This window comes from Ipomoea nil, unplaced genomic scaffold, assembly GCF_001879475.1.
Source record: "Ipomoea nil cultivar Tokyo-kokei standard unplaced genomic scaffold, Asagao_1.1 scaffold0805, whole genome shotgun sequence".
In the NCBI taxonomy this organism is placed as follows: domain Eukaryota; kingdom Viridiplantae; phylum Streptophyta; class Magnoliopsida; order Solanales; family Convolvulaceae; genus Ipomoea; species Ipomoea nil.
The window spans coordinates 158,210-178,101 of record NW_017617233.1 but is presented as its reverse complement, the minus strand read 5'-3'; the positions used below and the strand labels follow the sequence as shown (position 1 = coordinate 178,101).

Below are 19,892 nucleotides of genomic sequence, written 5' to 3'. Positions count from 1 at the left end.
TAGTAAACATGCCTCTACCCTTTTGGTTAATATTAGAGTCAGTCTTAATCATTAGCTGTGCCGAATCATCATACAATATAATCCTTAAATTTCATCAAGATCATATCGAATTGAAATGTTTTATAAATCCCAGTGAAATGTACCCTGGAATACTGAGTGCACATGTTTCTGGCCTGGAAAAGAAACCAATGGTTAATGAATTTTGTGGTACAATAATAATAATAATAATAATAATAATAATAATAATAATAATAATAATAATAAAAGATCCAGATCGACCCCGTTGAATAGACTTGATCAAGATAATGTTGACAAAATTTGAACTTGTGACTTTTTGTTACGAGAGTTAGGTTTCACTCACTTTGTCACTCTTTTTAGGCTATTATTATTATTATTATTATTATTATTATTATTATTATTATTATTATTATTATTATTTAATGTATGAAGAAGCATATGACATCAGTGAACTAGGATAATTGGGTAGTTTAATATATGTATAGTTTGAAAGAACAGCCATGTTTGGCTGTCTGTTGCTTTCAAGGTGTCTTCCTGATGTTTGGTTCTTTCTAAAAAAAAAAAGGTTCATGTAATGTGTCCAATTCATGTTTGAAGACAAATCCAAACATATAAAATTCTGGTAGGTATGACTATAGATCATTAAATATATATACTTACAATCAATCAATTATGAACTATATTTCTAACTAGCAGATGATCGGTTTTGCTTAAAATTTAATAGTTGGAGGATCAGTTTAGTTTCAATTAAAAATCATAAGACCAATTTGAAAAAATATCATAGTCGGATGATATTTTAGAAATTTCTTCAATCATCCCCTAGAATAACCATTAAAGCCACTCATTATCCTACTACTAAAAATTAACAACCACTTGGTTTATTTATAATAATAATAATAATAATAATAATAATAATAATAATAATAATAATAATAATAATAATAATATTATTATTATTATTATTATTATTATTATTATTATTATTATAACAAAGAAGCTGACGTTCGTGATGGACCATTCTAGATGGTCACACACGAGACTCTTCTCAGCACCAAATAACCTTTTTTGCTATAGATGACGTACTTCACTTCGAACCTTATCAAGTACCAAATAACTTTTTTCTAGGTAACCCTTTTTGTTAGACTGACACCATACAAATAGATCAGACAACCTTACTCTAAATAGTTTTTACTCTAAACTTTTCTCAGTTCCAAAAGGAATTTTTATCAAGTATAGGTAAGTACAAGATTTTAATTACGAAATATTATTAAAATTCAGTAACACTTTCAATTAAGATAGTTGTTACTCTTTTTTTATTTTTAAGTATTACTGACTCTGTTACAATATAATATCTCTATTGAACCTCTCATATGATAGAGTAACTTTGAAGGTTCTTGGCCGATAGTTGTTACTTAATCTAATACTAAAATATAAGAAAGTTATGCTCAACTTGTCCAATTGTGTGTTGTTTAATAATTTTTTATTTTATTTTTTTTGTTGGAGTTCATTTCGGATTTTGAACCCATTCTGATGGGCCTTACATTACTGAGCTACTTTATTCATTCTTCTATTTGAGCCCATTCTTTTTTCAACACAATCCTCTAAAGGGGTCAAGTATGCAATAGATGAGTGGACAAAACACGAGTCTTGTAACTGATGGTTATGAGTTTAATCGTTGATAATACTATTTTAATTGAGTTTCGTACAAGATTTTCATATTGTGATTTAATTTTTTTTGTGTGTAGTTTGTGAGTAAGTTTATTCAATGCATACCTTCGAATAGTGATTTCAAATACCCTACGTCATTAAAAATAAAAAAAATTATATCATAAACTATAATCTAAATTGTAAGATGAACCATTGATACATGTTATTTTTAAGATGTAGATTCATTTTAATTGGTCCATAAATATAGTGATTGTCCCTAACCTTATTACATAGACGAAATTCCACTTTAAATTAATCAAAATTTATTTGATATCCAACATCACTGCAAAAATATGAGTTAATACCTGATTTAGTTCCTCAATTATTAAAATTTTATCGCCAATTTTTAAACTTATTCAATTTTATCATCAATTGTGCAATTTTTATCCAATATACTTGTTTGTCCAAACCAAAATAGTTATGATTAAAACTATTTTGGTTAACATTTTATATAGTTGAGAATGAAATTGAACAAATTTGAAAGTTGAGAACCAAAGTGATAAAGATCAACCAAATCAGATATTAACTCAAAAAATATTTATACAAGAAATTTTAAAAAGAAAAAGGTAAAAGTAGCAACTGGCCATAGAATTATTTAAAAATATATTTACTCCGTACTATTTTCCAATATTAAAAGGGTTGCCTGCTCTCAAAATGAGCTAAAGCAACAATTGTTTACACAAACTAACAGAGAGCCTGAATATGATTAAAGACAGAAAACCTCTGCCTTGGACTCCCAGAATAGTACACTTAAAAGCATGAACACACATGACAAGGTTGTTCTACTAAGAAAAAGAGTAGACAAAACTAAAAACAAAGGGAAGTAAACTCTCATTCTTCCCTATCTACACTTCACAACTTTCAGAGACTTTCACTTGTACTCTAAGATCATGTTGTTCTCTGGCGCCAGCCCGACACAAGCCCTCATTATGTTCTCCAGCATTGCACGCTGCTTCGACAGCGCATTCACCACTGGCGTGCCTGGTGGTACCTGTTTTCGCAACGTGTTTGAACTTTTAGTTGAGACAGAACGCATCTTTTTATTCAGGAAGATGAAAAGATCTAATCTTTATGTTTTTGTTTTTGTTTATGTATTGATGTTTCATTGTTGTCTTATGAATCTCATGACCAAAGTCCCTTTAATGTTTTTGTGGGTAGTTGCATACTACTTTTGTCTTAGTCACATGTTCTTGTCCAATTGCATGTGCAGAATCACATGTTCTCCTATGAGTTCTATCCAACGATTCCTTTTGTTGTTTTGCATCTAACTATGAAAGTGTGAAACACTTAAGGACAAACAAGAAGAGTGTTGGGCTTACCAAAGGAGCTTTGGTGAGGTAACTGAGAATCGTAGCCACGGGGTGGAAAGAGTGGAACTTTGCCTGCAAAATATATTCGCCCCGTGTTAATTGGTTCAGTAAATCTGCAGAATTACTGCAAGGGGATCGGACATTATTACCTCTTCCTCGGATTTGAGCTGGATGCGGGTGCTGAGCTCAGCGAGGAGGACCAAATCCAAGATGATGGGAGCTGCGAGGAGTGAATCCTCACAAGTGTTGTGAAGAACTATGGTGCTCTTGCCGCCCATGAAAATCTCGGATGTGTACTCATCCATTGCACGCTTGCTGTCTCCCACGTATGGCACGTACTATAATCAAACATAAAACCAACCGAAACTCTTAATCACATAATATGATGATATTCAACATTGGCAAGCTGTCAAGATTTTACCTTGATCACGACAACATGGTCAGGATGTTCACCGGGTTCATAGAGGATGCCATTGCTAGCCACCATGTCATCAACAACATTGCTTTTCGAGATCTCCTTGGAGCGGAAAGTTTGAGGGGCAGATAGGTTCATGCCATCATTGTTGCCCAAATGGTTGTAGCTGACAATGGATGTTGGCTGTTGCAAAACATCATGAAAAAGTCATATACCAATTCAAGATTACATTTTTACTAGAATCTCTTATCTATTGCATCCAAATTGAAGTGTTTTTGTAATCTCAGTCAGCAAAAGACCACAAAGAGGTAAATCAACTTAGGTTGCCCATAATTGACCCACTCAAACCAAGAAGGTCAATAAGCGAATTTGGAACCTCTTTGTGGTCACCGAGCCAAGAGCCTGACCATCTTGAGAGGGGTTGCCCCAAATCGAAATCGAAGGGTTTTTGTGTACCTTGATACCAGCTCCAACTAGGAAATCAACCAGGACTGATTTCATCTTGGTCTGACCACTCTTGAAGTCATCTCCACCAATCAAACTGTTCCTCCTGATGGCCAAATCAATGAGCCCTGGGACAAAAGTGTTCTGTGGGCTGCCATTGATGAAAGGAACATTCTCCATAACACAGGCTATGGCATAGAGGGTAGAGGGAGAGATCTCAGCCTCATTTCTGTCCAAAGCAGCCAAGAGGTTTTCCACAGTATCATTAAGCCCAACAACCACATTACTGTATCTCTCTGTGTTGGCAGTCCACAGGACAACAACCTTGTCTACCTTGCTCTTCTCCTTAAACTCCCTACCATATCACCATACAAACATTCTTAACTTTTAACTTTAACTTTACATCACAACAGCAGTAGACACTGATTGAGATAAAAGTAAAAGTGATTATTAGTGACAAATTAATGGTGGCTTACTTGATGTCCTTGATGACCTGTTCAACTTGTTGTTTCTTGGTTCCTTTGATCACGTTGTTGGCACGTGAGCCTTGGTTGGCAGCAATGAAATCTGGATCAAAGATTCCAGGGAGAGGGACCATGGACTCCATGTAGGGCCTCAGCTGCTTTTGAAGATCAATATCAAAAACCTTGGCTCTTGCCATGGCGTCTGCAAGGTTCATGCTGCTAATGTCCCATCCCCCAAACACAACATCATCTGGGTTCACCTGTTTTCACAACCCAATTCATAAATATAAACATCCTAAGATTAAACCCAAAAAAAAAAAAAAAAACAGGCAACCTTAATCTTGGTCAAATTATTCCTCACTCCACTCCTAATAGAGCCTTTTTTATTTGAGTGGTCACAATCTAAGCTGATTTAGATCTCACAAAGTGAGATTTACTCCATGCAAGTGGCTAGACACCAAAAATAGAAGAAGAAAAAAAGAAGGCATATATGATGTATTATATATATAATATAATATACCATGGGGAGAAGGCTCTTGAAAGGGGCATAGATCTCTTCTCCATTGAAAGACCCAACTCTGATTGAAGAAGCTTGGGTGAGGGAACCAAAGTAATTGGCTTGCTGCACCTTATCCTTGGTAGCCCACGAAATCCCCCTGCAAATTTCATCACCCACAACCTTAAATTCCACCCAAAAAAAGAAATCAAGAAAACATAGTTTCACACCACAAAAATCAAAGAAAAACTCACTCTCGGTTAGCAATGACACCACCAGTCAGGGTCGCCCCATTGTTTCCTCCCCAACCGACCAGCATAACCCTACCATCAAACCATCAACACAACAAATCAAGAAAAAAAATTGTAATTTTTTTCTTAAAGTTGGAATCTTTCGCATGATTTAAGGTTAAATCGGGTAAAAAAGGGAACAAACCCAAGTTTGGGGACATGGGTATCAGTTTTGAATTCATATTTGACAGTCTTGGGCTTGACAACCCACTGGTAAGCGCCATTCCTGTTCTCATGAACAAGCTCAGTGGTTTCATAGCTGTAGACGGAGTGAATCTCCCCGTCAGCGTACTGGACATTGGGGCTCTCAACCTTAAAGCTCTCGATGAACATTTTCGGGGAATCAATGGGGGAAAAAAGGGGGAAAAGATTTCTGAAAAGAGTGACCGATTCTCCTCTCAAAAGAAAAGATGAGGACGAGACCCAACACGAAAGGAGAACACAACAGGTGTCACTCGCTCTGCTACTAGTGAGCCATTTGGTTCTGCGATTCATCCGTATATATAGACTCCATTTTGGGGGAGAAATAACACTTGGCTTGATGCAAGTGGTCGTGGTCCACATTGTTTAGGAAATCGAATCTTAGCCATGCAAATTTCTTTTGAAGACATGGTTGCTTTGCTCGTCTAGGTTTCGCATTCATGGCTCCTAAGACCTAAATCCTATGGATTCACCTATTACTATTTGGAAATTGATGCACTCATGAGAGGTTGATGAGATATGGAAGGTCTTTCATCAGAAGTTTATGGGAATATTTTAATATTCTTAAGGTGCCATGTTTAATAACATAGTTAGTTTGAAATTATTAGCTGTTTGATTTGATTAAACAATTAATATGAGTGTTTTATTAATTAACTTATTTAATATGGTTATTGCTTCAAAATGTTAAAATTAAAAAATCTGTAAAATCATTTTACATGTAATCAACTATCTAACCGCTAATTTACTAAACATTTTTATGCAATAAGCTAATGTTACCAACTAGTTAAATTTGTTAACTCAATCAGCTAACAGCTATTTACCAAACACCACATATATTTGACAAAAACAAAAGTAGTTCATTTGTATATCGACATATCTAAAAAAAGAGAACAATATTACTCAGTCTTGTCAAATTTAATCAATAAATAAATATTTTTACATTTTCTATGAGCTCTAATAAAAAAATATTAAATTGCGGTTTAATGCATTGTCCAACACTACAAAGTATATATGTTTATACGTATAAGTACACTCAAACTATATACTTTAAAAGTGTACCATGTAAAAATACAAAAACTGCATTAAGATTGTTACACTTTAACGTATTATTGAGTAAATTTTGTAATATTACTTAATACACTCAAAATTTGCAATAATTATCAAATTATTACCCTATTTTTACTCTTTGTTTTGGAGTTGTTAGTCTTCTTGAATTGATGGCTTAGATGAATTATTAGTTTTCTACATCAACATTTTCTTTTTTCCTTTTTTTAATAAACAAAACAATTTAACTTAGACTAATATTTTTAGAAAATATATTTTTTTTAAAATTGTTTGATGGATTTTTTTTAGTATATTGAATACTTATTTGTAGTGTACTATATGCTTTTTTTGTTGAGTTAATTTCTAATGTACTATAGATTCATTTTAGTGTATTATTTAAAAATAAAATTTTAACATATTAAAAATTTATAAATTTTTATCAATTATTTATCTTAATAATGTGATGGAAGTATATAATATAAAAGCACTGGTGACTACGATTGGGCTGAACCAATGAAACTGATGGGCTTATTGGATATATGGACGGGCCCGACGCGTGGCGAGTTTTTGTGAGAATAATTTGTGGGCCTTTCACTGGGGCGTGTGGCTGCGAAGGCGCTAGAACCTGTGGAGCTATCCACGTGGCAGAATTTTTTATTTTTTATTTCTTTTAAAGCAGTAAGATGACAGCGATCACGAGTGTCACGCGGCCAAGGCTTCGCATGCATAACACGCAGGTGTCATGGTCACAGAACAACAAGTGTAAGTCGTGAAGTTTCTGGTGTGGAGAGTAAGCAGTACGCGCGCCCTGCCCATATGAAATAAGTTGCTGACCTGCCCACTGGTAAACGCACTGCCCCCATAGGCCCATACACACATACTTTTTTTTTTTTTTTTTTTTTGGAAGGACATACTTTTCCTTTAAAATCAAATGAAAAAGATTCGTCACATCCATTTCAAGCTAAGCTAGTAGAGTACAACATTTATAAGATTATAGAGTATAAATACATCTCATAAATATGCTAACAAGGTTGACGTGGTCCAGGTTCATAGGCTAGCTATTCGATCGGGCCAATTGTGATACGTGTTAGATAATGATGTAACCTTTGGTTGTGGCCAATTGTGATACATGTTAGGTAATGATGTAACCTTTGAGTAACGGAAAAATTGACAGTTACTATCTAATTATGTACACTGAGTAAATTTTCACTTCTCACTCTAATTAGCTGATAGGGTAAACTAGTCTAAGTTATCCATAATTTATTGGTTTAAACCAAAAAAATCAATAAACCATTACCACGATAAGTGAAACTCAGAATGTTGTGATTACCAATTCAACAATCTGACCAACTTGATTGTTCACACAGTGATATATCTTTGAAGATAGTAAAGGACTAAAGGCTGATGTTTTTTTTTGTTTTTTTTTTTAATATATATATATATATAGAAAAAAAAGAAATAATTCTATTGGAGGGGGACCTCATGGCTATACTGAGAGGGTACTGATGTGATGCCTTTTACAACGGAAAACCAACCCCATGATTCTCACACTACTGGAAATTATGGAATTTCCGACCACCTGAAAGTGATCTTAAATCAAATTGAAAGCAAAAAGTGGTCGGAAATAGCAGCAAAGGTTTTTCCGGATACCAAAAGTGGTCGGAAACCAAGCTTTCAACTTGATTTAAGATCATTTTCAGGTGGTCGGAAATTTCAGAATTTCCAGTAGTGTCAATATAAGAGATTGGGAAGGTTCAAGAATTGGTCATATATGTTGTATATAGTTGACTTGATGAAATTAAAAAGATCAATAAATAATTTTTATAAAGAATTGAGTTTAGAATTTTGTAATTATTAAATTAATTGTTTGGTCAATTCGATTATGTTAACTCCACTGCTCGGATCAACTTGCTTGTACATTATATTAAAAAAATATAAAAAATTGAAGGTAGATATGGAGAAATCTAATCTAATGCAAAAGCAGTAGTTGCATGCATGCCATCAATTAAAAAAAAAAAGATTTCCAAATTTGAGAATTAACCTTCCCAAAATGCCACTCAGAATCGTTTCGAATACCAAAGTAAAAACGACCAGAAAACGACAATGCATCGCCAACCACTACATTAGTGTGTGGCCACTAGAAGATGCTACCCTGCATGCAAGTACATCAATTTAAATAATTTCTTCATAAATAATTGATTTTTAATATATATATTATGGTATATATTATATCATATTTTAAAACCAGCTTTTTATTAAAATTATTATTAGCAATTAGCAATTTTTTTCTTATAATTTTTATAAGAAAAAATGGCTACTTTTATTTAATTATTTGTTGTAAAAAAAAAAAAAATATATTGCAATGGTTTATAAAAGGAAGGGTTTTGGCCTGGTGAGAAATGGTGCTTGAAAGGATTGCAGAATGGAAAAGTGAGGTGTGGTGGGGGTGGGGTGGGGGGTGGGGGGGGGGGGGGGGATCACATGAAAGGTTTCAGATCAACACTGAACATGCGTATGAATTGAAGAATCCTATGGCTGTTTAAGGTTGTATTGAGTTCAAATGCTTTTTTTTTTTTTGGTAACTGCAGAATTAAATCTCAGCCTCTACTTACCACTGAATGAATGGACACCTCTTTATATTATATTATATTATATATATATATATATATATATATATATATATATATATATATATTCAAATGAGAACCTTTGTTAACATGTGAACCTGTATACCATTGTGCACCATTGATCTTGCTCGATATATATATCTTGTGGTTTATAATGATTTTGACATGGTAAATATACATCACTACACCACTGCACCAAATCACTGCACTAGTGCACCACTGTACAACTATACCGGATGCATTACTCATAGGATTTCGGTCGTTAATCTCACAACTCAACGGTGCATTGAAGTACAGTTCACAGCCGAATAGTGGTTCTTACTTGAACCGGACCTTATATATATGTGTGGTGGTGGTGGTGGGGTGGGGGTTGAGGTTGTATTACTTAATATTTCAATTTTAATATTGAGAATATATACTCACACAACAATTTGGGGTGGATAATTAGAGGTGGTCATCATTCCAAATTAAAGTGAACCATTCACTTTATCCTAAATAGGCACACATGCGAATCAAAACTGATTGAATTGAAATATAAATTTAAGCTAACAGTGAGAATATATATTAACAAAAATTTAACTCGTAAAATTTTGATACATGAATCATATTCTATCGACTTACCCACCAAATTTGTCACGATAAAATCATGAACATTCTCACAGTTTCTCACTCATGCATGCATGTGATTGTGTACAGTTGGAACATGTGAAGGGAAATGAAGGATTTCCAGAAAATTCTACCATTTACGCTACTACTATATGTTGGTTGTTGTTGTTGGGGGGGGGGGGGGGGGGGGGGTGTTGTGAATGAGTGATCTATTTTTCATTCTTGTCATGGTAATGGTTGCACATGCTGCATCTTACCTTTTACGGTTGTGTTCTGTTTTTTGCTTTATCGCATGATGTAACGAGGATGATTGTGATATGTTTGTGCTTTTCTGGGCCAACTTGATGCTGAATTATTGTTCTTATATTAATTTTTTTATCAAACGTCACATTAGAAGGAATATTCTCACACCGAATTTTATTCATCTCCAACTTTTTTTTTTTTGAAAATTTATTCATCTCCAACTTATTTACACCAAAACACTAAATTTCTACACTAAAATAATTTGAGTTCTCAATTATTATTTCAGATTTAATTAGTTTAATATAATTTAGTTCGAACTTAATTAGTTTAATATAAAATATAACTTGTGATGTAAATAATAATTTTTATTAACATTAATTTTTTATAACATTAATTATTTAAAAAATCGAATTTTATAATATTTTTAAAAATTTAGTTTATTCCAAAATAATAATATAGCATAAAACATCTAGTATATTTAATTATCAGAATTACTATATCATTCCCACATACAAATATAATGCGCAATCAATGCATTTGAAATTTTAATTAATATATATTCAATATTAGTCTTGTTTTGATCGTCTCAATGAGATCTTTAAAATTGTATAATTTATTTTTAATAATACAAAGTTTAAATATAAGTATTTAACAAAATAAAAAATTACATATAAAATAAATCGAGGATACATTTGAAATTATAAAAAGAAGCAAGGACAAAATGAATTTTTTCCTCTCAATCCTACATTTGCCGCGCTGTTCATCAACGTCAAAATAATTGGCCTTATGCCGTTTTGGTGCTGCACGTTGGAGATCGAAAAATTAGAAAAATATCGAGATAGACGTAATTTTTTGCTGATATGCAGCTCCCTTGGAGATGCTCTTAATGCACTCTTTTGCCCACCATTATCATTATAATACTCCACCAAGTTGGATAATTTTTGTCAACCCTAAATTCATAATCAATCTCTACATAATATAATTGTTACTTTGATTTACGAGAAAGTCTATAATTCATATTTAAATGTGCATGCATTCTGAGTGAAACTTGATCGCCTTATGATCCTAGTCAATAACGGATCACAAGGAAATAAAATAGCTTAGGTATTAATTGCTTTGATAACCCGAATATGCACTCTAGCTAGATGAAGTATATCTTGTGCATGTCCCTAGCCGACAAATGACTATAAAGAGTTGAGGTAATTAAACTAATATCGATTAATTACTTATAACGGACTGACTCAAACCAATAAAATAAATAAACAATTCTCATAAAAAGTTGAACTTGAAACATTGTAATTACGGAACCAAATATTTGTCTAACTTCCGATTGTTCTCGTGCACTTCTTGGTTATTCTTTTAATATAATAATTATCCATTTTTGGTATGAGTCATATCATACATCAAGTAATTTATAGGGTATTATTTGGTGTGAGTATTTCTAGTATGTTCCGAGAAAATTTTACCAAAACTGGACCTACCACGTGATATCATTGAGGTCCAGACCATTCTAAACACTACATCTTAACTATAATCCAGTAGAACCTGAAAATTAATTATATGCATTAATATAAATAAATTAAAATAAAACCATAAAATTATTTATAAATTTCAATTATCTATTTATTTAATAGTACTATACAAATATTCATAAGAACATTTAACATGTTTTTAATTACTTATTTAAATTTAAATTTATAAAAAAATAAATATGTAAAAAAAAAATAGCTACTGAAAAAAATGTTTTAAAATAAAATATTAATGCCTCTAAATAGGGGAAAACATGCACAATTGCAATTTGATAAATATGATAAAGCTTTTACCACTAAAAGTGTAGCGCACATAATTGCAAAATGCATTGAGTAAAACTACAAAGTGTATCTGATGATATGTATAAATGCGTTCAATATCTACAATTCTAAAAGTATATCCGATTATATGTAAAAGTAAACTTCAGGCGATTACACTTTTATATCATTGGATACATATTGTAATATTATTTGGTGTACTTCGTACTATTGTTCAGTCCACTTTTAACTTTTAAAAGTTTAAAATATCTATAATAACAAACATAGTAACATTAGACCATTTTTCTTTATTTAAGGCCTTGTTCTCTTGTGAACTCTCAATATATAAATACATACATATATACACACAAATTAACAATTAATACATCAATCAATCCTTATACCGTGAACCATGCTCCACGATGCATTGTGGACTCTGGACTTATACGAAGTTGTTTTTTTTATCCATGATTATTTAATTTTGACGGTGATTGTTCGGTTGTCCAATTCACATTACAGATTCGTTTTTTGGTTATATATATATATATATATATATATATATATATATATATATATATATATATATATATATATATATACTATAAATCAATGTGCATATGGTTTGTGTCGTGAGTTTTTGTGTTTTGTGTCATAAAATCATGTACCTGAAACAAATTAGTAGCTGTGTAACACACAACATATTGTATGTCTGATCTTATGTTATGAATTTATGTGTCTTGTGTTGTGAAATTCTGTACCTAAATCAGATTTGAAAATAAGTAAATATATAACATGGGTATGTGTCTTGCGTTAAGAAATTCTATACTTAAAATAGATTAGTAGCTGTGTAGACGCACAACATAAAAAACAATAAAAACTACAAAATTAGTTAAAATCTAAAGACCAAAACATTGTCATTTCGATTCAGGGTCTACAATGCTATGTGGACCCTCATCTATGATATAAATTGCCACATGAATATATTGGGCCTAGTAGTAGCTTTATGGGCCTCTAAAAGATTGCAAAGACATGGTTGATTGAATTTAATATTCAAAATCTACTACAATTAGTTTCTTTTTTTTTTTTTTTTTTGAAAACCAAAGAGCAACTTATATTAAATCAAAGGAAAGAGCATTACAAATGAAGGGAGGAGGGGTGGAAAACCACTCCTTACGTTCAGACATAGAAACGGACTCCCTCGTAAGGAGATGGGCAGTCTGGTTCGCAGAACGTTTAGCAAAAGAGATACAACTATGAGCAATACTGCTCAACGAATCTTTAACATCAGCTAACAGAAGGTCAAAAGAAGTGATAGACGCGGGAGATGATAGGCCTTGAACCACCAGAAGAGAGTCCGTCTCAACATGCAGAAAGTCGAGATTCTGTTGCTTGAACCAGCTTAGAGCTTCCCTAATTGCTAAAGCTTCAGCTTCCCTGGGAGAGTAAGTTCCAGTCCAGGGATTGCAGACTGCAGATAAGAAGGTGCCATGGTGATTGCGCAGCACCCATCCAAGTCCCATCTTACCGGAGTTTACGTCCAAAGCGGCATCCACGTTCAGCTTGTACCACCCCTGACTAGGAGCAGTCCATCTTGTGATGATGCAGTTCTGCCCGAGATTCCTATTGCTTTCCTCAACACAAGTTGTCCAGTCCCTCCAGTAAACTTTAGAGTTCTCCATGACGGTCCTGGCTGGCGTAGAGATATTCTTCCACACTTTCTCATTTCTAGCACGCCAGATATTCCAGCAGATGATAACAAAAAGGCAAACCTGTGAACGTTGAAGAGTGCAAAAGGCCTGTGCGATCCATTCCGAGCAATTTTGGAATTGATTTTTGTCCGGCAGAGTCTGGAAGAGATTCCAGCATTGAGTCGCGAACCTGCAGTGAGCTAGAAGATGGAATGCTGATTCCTCGGCTTCAAAACATAAAGGGCACAGAGGGTTGCAATCTATTTTCCTTTGTCGTAGCTTGTCAGCCGTTGGGAGGCAGCCGGAGCAGACTTGCCATATAAAAGATTTTGCTTTGGGAGGGAGATGAGCTTTCCACACCTCAGTCCACTTTGAACTAGGAACATGTGTGAGATCGTGTGAGATGGAATTGTAGCAGCTCTTAACCGTAAAACTCCCTTTCTCGTCCTTTGCCCAGATCATCTTGTCCTCCCTAGTACCATGCGCAATGGGAATGCTAAGGATGAGTTGAGCATCCCTATAGTTGAAGATGTCTCTAATCACCTCCACGTCCCAAGCCGACTCCTGGGGATTTAGCAGTGAATTCACAGTAGCATCATGAAGGAAGGGATATGGTGGGGTGGTGACCATGGGATTGACGGCATCAGGCAACCATTTGTCGTGCCAAACACGGACAAGACTCCCATTTCCAATTCTCCAGCGGGTGTTACACTTGATGATATTCCTTGTTTCTAACAGGCTAGACCAAACAAAAGATGGATTACCACCCTTTACAGCATCAACGAAAAGGGAATCCGGGTAATACTTAGCTTTCATGATTTTTGCAGCTAGAGACTCAGGTTGGTCAATCAGCCTCCAAGCTTGTTTTGAGAGCATGGCAAGATTAAAATCTCTAATCCTACGAAAGCCCATTCCCCCCCCATTTTTTTGGAACACAGAGTTTATCCCATGCCATCCATCTCAGACCCCTGCCCTGCTCACTACTCTTTCCCCACCAAAAACCATTCATGGATCTCTCTATTTCGCTCACCAACCCTTGAGGAAGCAAGAACAAATTCATGGCAAAAGAGGGTATAGCTTGAATAACACTCTTCAAAAGAACCTCCCTCCCCGCCCTTGAAAGGAACTTATGATTCCAAGAATTCATTCTAGCCACAATTTTTCCCTTAACAAACCCCAAAATATCCCTTTTATTCCTCCCAACTAGAGAAGGTAAACCTAAATAATTCCCAGCATTTCCCTCCAATCTCACCCCCAGAATAGAACCAACAACCCCCCTTATTGTTACATCCACATTTCTGCTAAAGTTCAGAGAGGACTTTTCATAATTTACCAACTGACCAGTGGCAGTAGAGTACGTGTCGAGAATGTGTTTGCAAATGATACTTTGACTCTGGTTTGCCTTGAAAAAAACATAGCTATCGTCGGCGAAGAGAAGGTGAGATATCCTGGGAGCGTTACGAGCAATTCTGACACCATGAAAGTTTCCCAGCGATTCCTGCTCCCTGATAAGAGCACTTAGACCTTCCCCCAATAGGATAAACAAATAGGGAGATAAGGGATCTCCTTGTCTAAGCCCACGTTCAGGAATGATAGGGCCTAACTCTCTTCCTTCCCTCTGGATGACATACTCCACTGAACATACACATTCCATAATTAGCATCACCCACCTGTGGCAGAAACCAAGTTTCAGTAGCATAGCCCTCAACATCCCCCACTCAACGCGGTCGTATGCTTTGCTCATGTCGAGTTTTAAAGCAACATAGCCATCAGCCCCTTGCCTCTTGTTCTTCAAGTAATGTTGTGCTTCGAAGGCAATCATAATGTTATCCGTGATTAGGCGCCCAGGAATGAAAGCGCTTTGATTCTCTGAGACAAGACTATTCATGAGAGGTTTCAATATGTTGGCCAGGACCTTAGCAAATATTTTATACACTACGTTGCAGAGGGAAATAGGTCTCAAGTCCCCCATGGACACTGGCTTGGCCTTCTTCGGGATTAGAACAAGCTGGGTAGAGTTAAGACCTCTTGGCAGTTGCCCTGAGCGAAGGAACTCATTGCATAATCTAACAATATCTGGGCCAAGAATATCCCAATAAGCCTGGTAGAAACCCGGGTTGAAACCGTCGGGGCCCGGAGATTTATCAGGATGCATTCCAAATACTACCCTTTTGACCTCGTCCGCACTAGCCCTTCTTAGAAGATCTGCATTATTAGCCTCGGTGATTCTGGTAGAGATGCAATTCAGAACTGGTTCCATATTACCCTGGGAAGAAGTAAACAAGTGGTTAAAATAATCCAACATAAGATTATCAAGGTCAGTACCCTCTTCACACCAAACTCCATTGCCATCCATAAGCTTTGCAATGTGATTATTACTCCTTCGTCGTTGACAGGACATGTGACAAAATTTTGAGTTAATATCACCGTCCCTGAACATAAGATTATCACAATTAGTTTCTGATTATTAAGAATCTGCGGTAAATTTAACCATTGAAATGTGCTAACCAAGCGCATGGTGAACACAAGAATTCATCTTCACTAAGGTTCAAATTTATCACCTTCCACATAGGAAAGCAACATGGTACCATTGAACTACAAGGTTCTTGTATCTTGTATTGTATTATACATTATAAAAATGATCACCATTTCCCCAAGGTCAAATTAGTACGAAAAGTTATCTATCATACCGTGCATGCCTGCCTGCCGTTTCAGCCATTATTGGTGGGTTAATTTCTATGTTTACATTATGGTTTTCTAATAAAATAATCCTGGGTGTCCACGTGCGTGATGCGTCCGACCACCTTTTATTTCATTTGTAACAAAAGTTAACGCTAAAGAGGCATAAGACTTTACGTCGTTACGTTAAAGATGGATCAACAGATTCGTCCTTTTGTAGGAAATATAAAAATAAACTCTGTAAAGCAATGAATTATAACTTTGTAGTTATTAGCTGAATCTATGCACTGAGTAATTAAATTCTGTATTATGATCCTAATTGATAAAGGACCACAAGGAAGTAAACGAATCTAAGTTGTCATAATTGATCCGCACAAATTGAGAAAGTCAATAAACCGCTTCCGCTGAAAGTTAAAGTTGCTTGTAATCTTGTAATTACTAAATCAACAATTTAACAAACTTAATTGAAAAACATTATTCATGAGAATATCGAATTAAGATTGACATTTTTATAGGCTACTGCATGGAAAATATCTTATCATTAAACATTAGGAAAAAAAAAAATCTTCACTTTGTATATATAGTGAAATCATTATTATATATAGTCCAGAACGCGTGTATGATTTGGTAACGAGAATAACATTTCAACTTGCGTACGTTAGTTGTAACTTTTGACTGTGTCTGATCGATTGTTTGAAAGATTCAACATTATTCGGAGAAGGTAAGGTTTGGTTTGAACGTGACTAAGAAGAAGCCGGCCTGAATAAGAAAACCTTTCATCACTTTGGAACTATTTCATATTTGTACTTATCGAAACAAACACTCCTTCACACTGCCATTTTTTCATAATCAGTCCCTAATTAATTAATTAGGGGGCGTTTGGTTCAGGTTATATAACATAATCAAGGGAATGTGACATTTCAAAGCTCACATTCCGGTGTTTGGTTCATATTATCTTAGGGAATCTAACATTCCCAAGGAATGTCACATTCCCTCCACATAGGATTTTGAAGGGAATGTGATTCCCTTCAAAATCTTAGGTAGTGTAAGATAACATTGGTTATATTAGTTATATATATATATATATATATATATATATATATATATATATATATATATATAAAATTATTTTTGTAATTATATATATTTTTATTTTTATTATGTTATGTTAATATATAAAATAATTTTGTTTCTCAAGTTCAAGATTTTAGTTAATATTTTAAAATCATGTAATTATATATGATACCTTTATCTTATTTATTTATTTTAATTTTAAAATATATGAAAATATGTTAAGGATATTATAGTGTGTATGAAAGATAACCCTAAACTAAACATGATTATATTACATACCTCAATTTTAACCAAACACAGGAATCTGACATTCCCAGTAATCTAACATTCCCAGCAATCTAACATTCCCTAAGGTAATCTGACATTCCGTGAATCAAACGACCCCTTAGGGTGAAGCCATTAATTGGTCTGATGTCAACTTTTCAACCAACTTGACTGATCTCAACTTATCAGTACGCTAAATACTTGCGCCATGTTTCAATTAACTCTTTAAAGTCTTTGTTCAAAACTTATGATCCTAGTTAAAACTTGGGCTTTTGTAATTACTCGCTAATTGTCCAACCAACTTGATGGGGATTGATCTATTTGTATATAGGCTGTGACACTGGATAATAGAAGACACACACGTACGAAGAAACTTCAGGAACTAAATTCCAAAATCAAACGACTACATATTAAGACAATTATTACTGTTCTTTGCCAAAACTACATTCGATATAATAGCGACCAAACGTGCCCGTGAACCTTCATATATTTTAGGAAAAAAACTCCAAATGTCCCCATGTACAATCGATGGAGTGCTTCACAAAAATTTTTATTTATAAATGTCCCAGAAGTGGTGACCAAGTGGGTAGAGTATAGTTCACGTACTTAAAAGTCATGAATTTGACGATTTATCTATCTAATGTGGTTTGCTCACTATTACACGTAAGCTGAATTTACCCAATATATATTCTCGAATATTAACAACATGTTTTCTTCATCTCCCAAAAAAATAAAAAAATAAAAAAATAAAAAGAAAATTTGTTATTAATAAAATTTGAATAAATGACCAAAAGATAAAAGAGTTAAAATTTTCGTCAACTATGTACACCTTATACCTTAAAAAAAGTGTAGTTAAAGATTTGAATTTTTAATTCCATACAAGTTGGTTCCAATCTTGACAAGAAGATACTGATAGTATGATCCATTGAGAGATATTCTTCTATTAAAATTTAATAAATAATTACCAAATCAGTAGTAGATCTAATTATACATTTATACTTATCATTTTGTATCGACATTAGAATCTAATGAGTGAAATTGAGAATTTATATCCTTAAATTTCACAACATTTAAAATTCAAAAGTTCTAAATACATTTTTTAGTTGGAATACCTAATTATATTTTCCTTAAAAATAAAAAAATATATTTAACAATTTCCTCGGCACACATTTAACACTAATTATATTTTTTGGTGGGGGGAGACAATCCCAAAAGAGGAAAAATGATCCTCTATCTCTAACTACACTCAATAGAGACTCTCCGCAATTAGAGAATATCCATCAAATCTTCATTAAGGACACTATACAAGAACACATAAATGTCTTCATCAAAATATTACACCGATGAAGAAACATTGCAACAAGATAATTTATTTAACTAGAAGAAATTTAATTTTCTTAAAATGATCACAAATTAAATTTTTGTGAATGAAATAATTAAACATTTATGGAGCTTTCCTACATGCATATACACACACATGTATAATAATATATAATATATAATATAGATATATACTTGATTGTCAAACATAATATAGATATATACTTGATTGTCAAACCGCGTTCGTGCAAATAAATTAACAATTTTAATTTAATAATATCTTACATTTTTGTATATAAATACCAATGTTCTTTCCTCTATGTAATGAAAACAAAAAACTTCATTCAAATCGAGAAGAATGGAGATTTCCTTGCAGCTGAGTAATAGTACAAGGATGAAGAAACCAAGTGTTATTCCGAGGTTTCTCAGCCGGAGAGATGGTCGTCAGGTGAAGATCATATTGGCTTGTCGTCATACTAAGATTAATGCCATGAAAGACAACTTTTACGAGGTTCTTTCGTTGCGGTCCGAGAATGCTGGGGTTGAGGAGATAAAGAGAGCTTACAGATGCATGGCTCTTCAGTGGCACCCGGACGTCTGCCACCACTCCGACAAGGAGGAATCTACGCGGCGATTCGTCCAACTAAGAGAGGCGTACGAGACTCTATCGGATCCGGTTTCGCGTGAAATTTATGATCATGAATTAGGGCTGATCACCTCTTTCGACGGTGATGAGTTTGCAGTGAGGCGGTCGCGGCCGCCGCCGTGCATGGAGAACAGGCGGAGATCTGTTTTTGCTAGGGAGGTGTGGGAAAGACAGCTTAGTGGATTGAAAGCAAGATCTCGCCGGAGAATGGAGAATAGGAACAGCTACTAGATCAAGATTTCACTAACCCATTTTCTTTCAATTATTTCATTCTTTCTCTATTATTCATTAGAAGGTGCACTATGTATTTGTTAGCGCTTTTTCATTCAATTATTTCATTCTTTCTCTATTATATATTATATTCATTGGAAGGTATGCTCCCAGCCTGTTTGTGACGGGCAAAAGACCACAAAAAGTAAATCAATTTAGGTTATTCAGTTCATAATGACCAGTTCAAAAGGACCAGTAAACACGGAGTCAGACTCGAACTTCAAATTCTGTGGTTACCAAATTAACTGTCTGAACAACTTGGTTGGAATTATTGTCAAGATTCTTAATCCCCTCATAAG

General features: G+C 34.2%; 2 protein-coding genes across 2 annotated transcripts; one reads left to right on the top strand and one right to left on the bottom strand.

Annotated features, from left to right (window-relative positions):
• Nucleotides 1–2,317: 2,317 nt before the first annotated feature.
• On the bottom strand, nucleotides 2,318–5,615 carry LOC109177890 (inositol-3-phosphate synthase). Its single transcript, XM_019327373.1, has 9 exons — nucleotides 5,290–5,615; nucleotides 5,109–5,177; nucleotides 4,879–5,014; nucleotides 4,371–4,618; nucleotides 3,907–4,249; nucleotides 3,457–3,633; nucleotides 3,185–3,373; nucleotides 3,045–3,107; nucleotides 2,318–2,716 (listed from the first exon to the last, which is right to left on the bottom strand). The coding sequence occupies exons 1-9, from the start codon at nucleotides 5,475–5,477 to the stop codon at nucleotides 2,597–2,599; spliced, it is 1,533 nt and encodes a 510-aa protein (XP_019182918.1). The 5' UTR covers nucleotides 5,478–5,615; the 3' UTR covers nucleotides 2,318–2,596.
• A 13,379-nt stretch (nucleotides 5,616–18,994) lies between these two features.
• On the top strand, nucleotides 18,995–19,704 carry LOC109177892 (chaperone protein dnaJ 20, chloroplastic-like). The gene has a single exon (XM_019327375.1). The coding sequence runs from the start codon at nucleotides 19,036–19,038 to the stop codon at nucleotides 19,552–19,554; it is 519 nt and encodes a 172-aa protein (XP_019182920.1). The 5' UTR covers nucleotides 18,995–19,035; the 3' UTR covers nucleotides 19,555–19,704.
• The last annotated feature ends 188 nt before the right edge of the window (nucleotides 19,705–19,892 follow it).

Bases quoted from the DNA above. Each gene is read 5' to 3' on its own strand.
- LOC109177890 (XM_019327373.1), bottom strand. From the start codon at position 5,477: ATGTTCATCGAGAGCTTTAAGGTTGAGAGCCCCAATGTCCAGTACGCT. The intron at 5,015-5,108 runs GTGAGTTTTTCT...TGAAATTTGCAG, and splicing joins GGTGTCATTGCTAACCGAGA to GGGGATTTCGTGGGCTACCA. The intron at 3,634-3,906 runs GTACACAAAAAC...GTTTTGCAACAG, and splicing joins TAGTTGGAGCTGGTATCAAG to CCAACATCCATTGTCAGCTA.
- LOC109177892 (XM_019327375.1), top strand. From the start codon at position 19,036: ATGGAGATTTCCTTGCAGCTGAGTAATAGTACAAGGATGAAGAAACCA.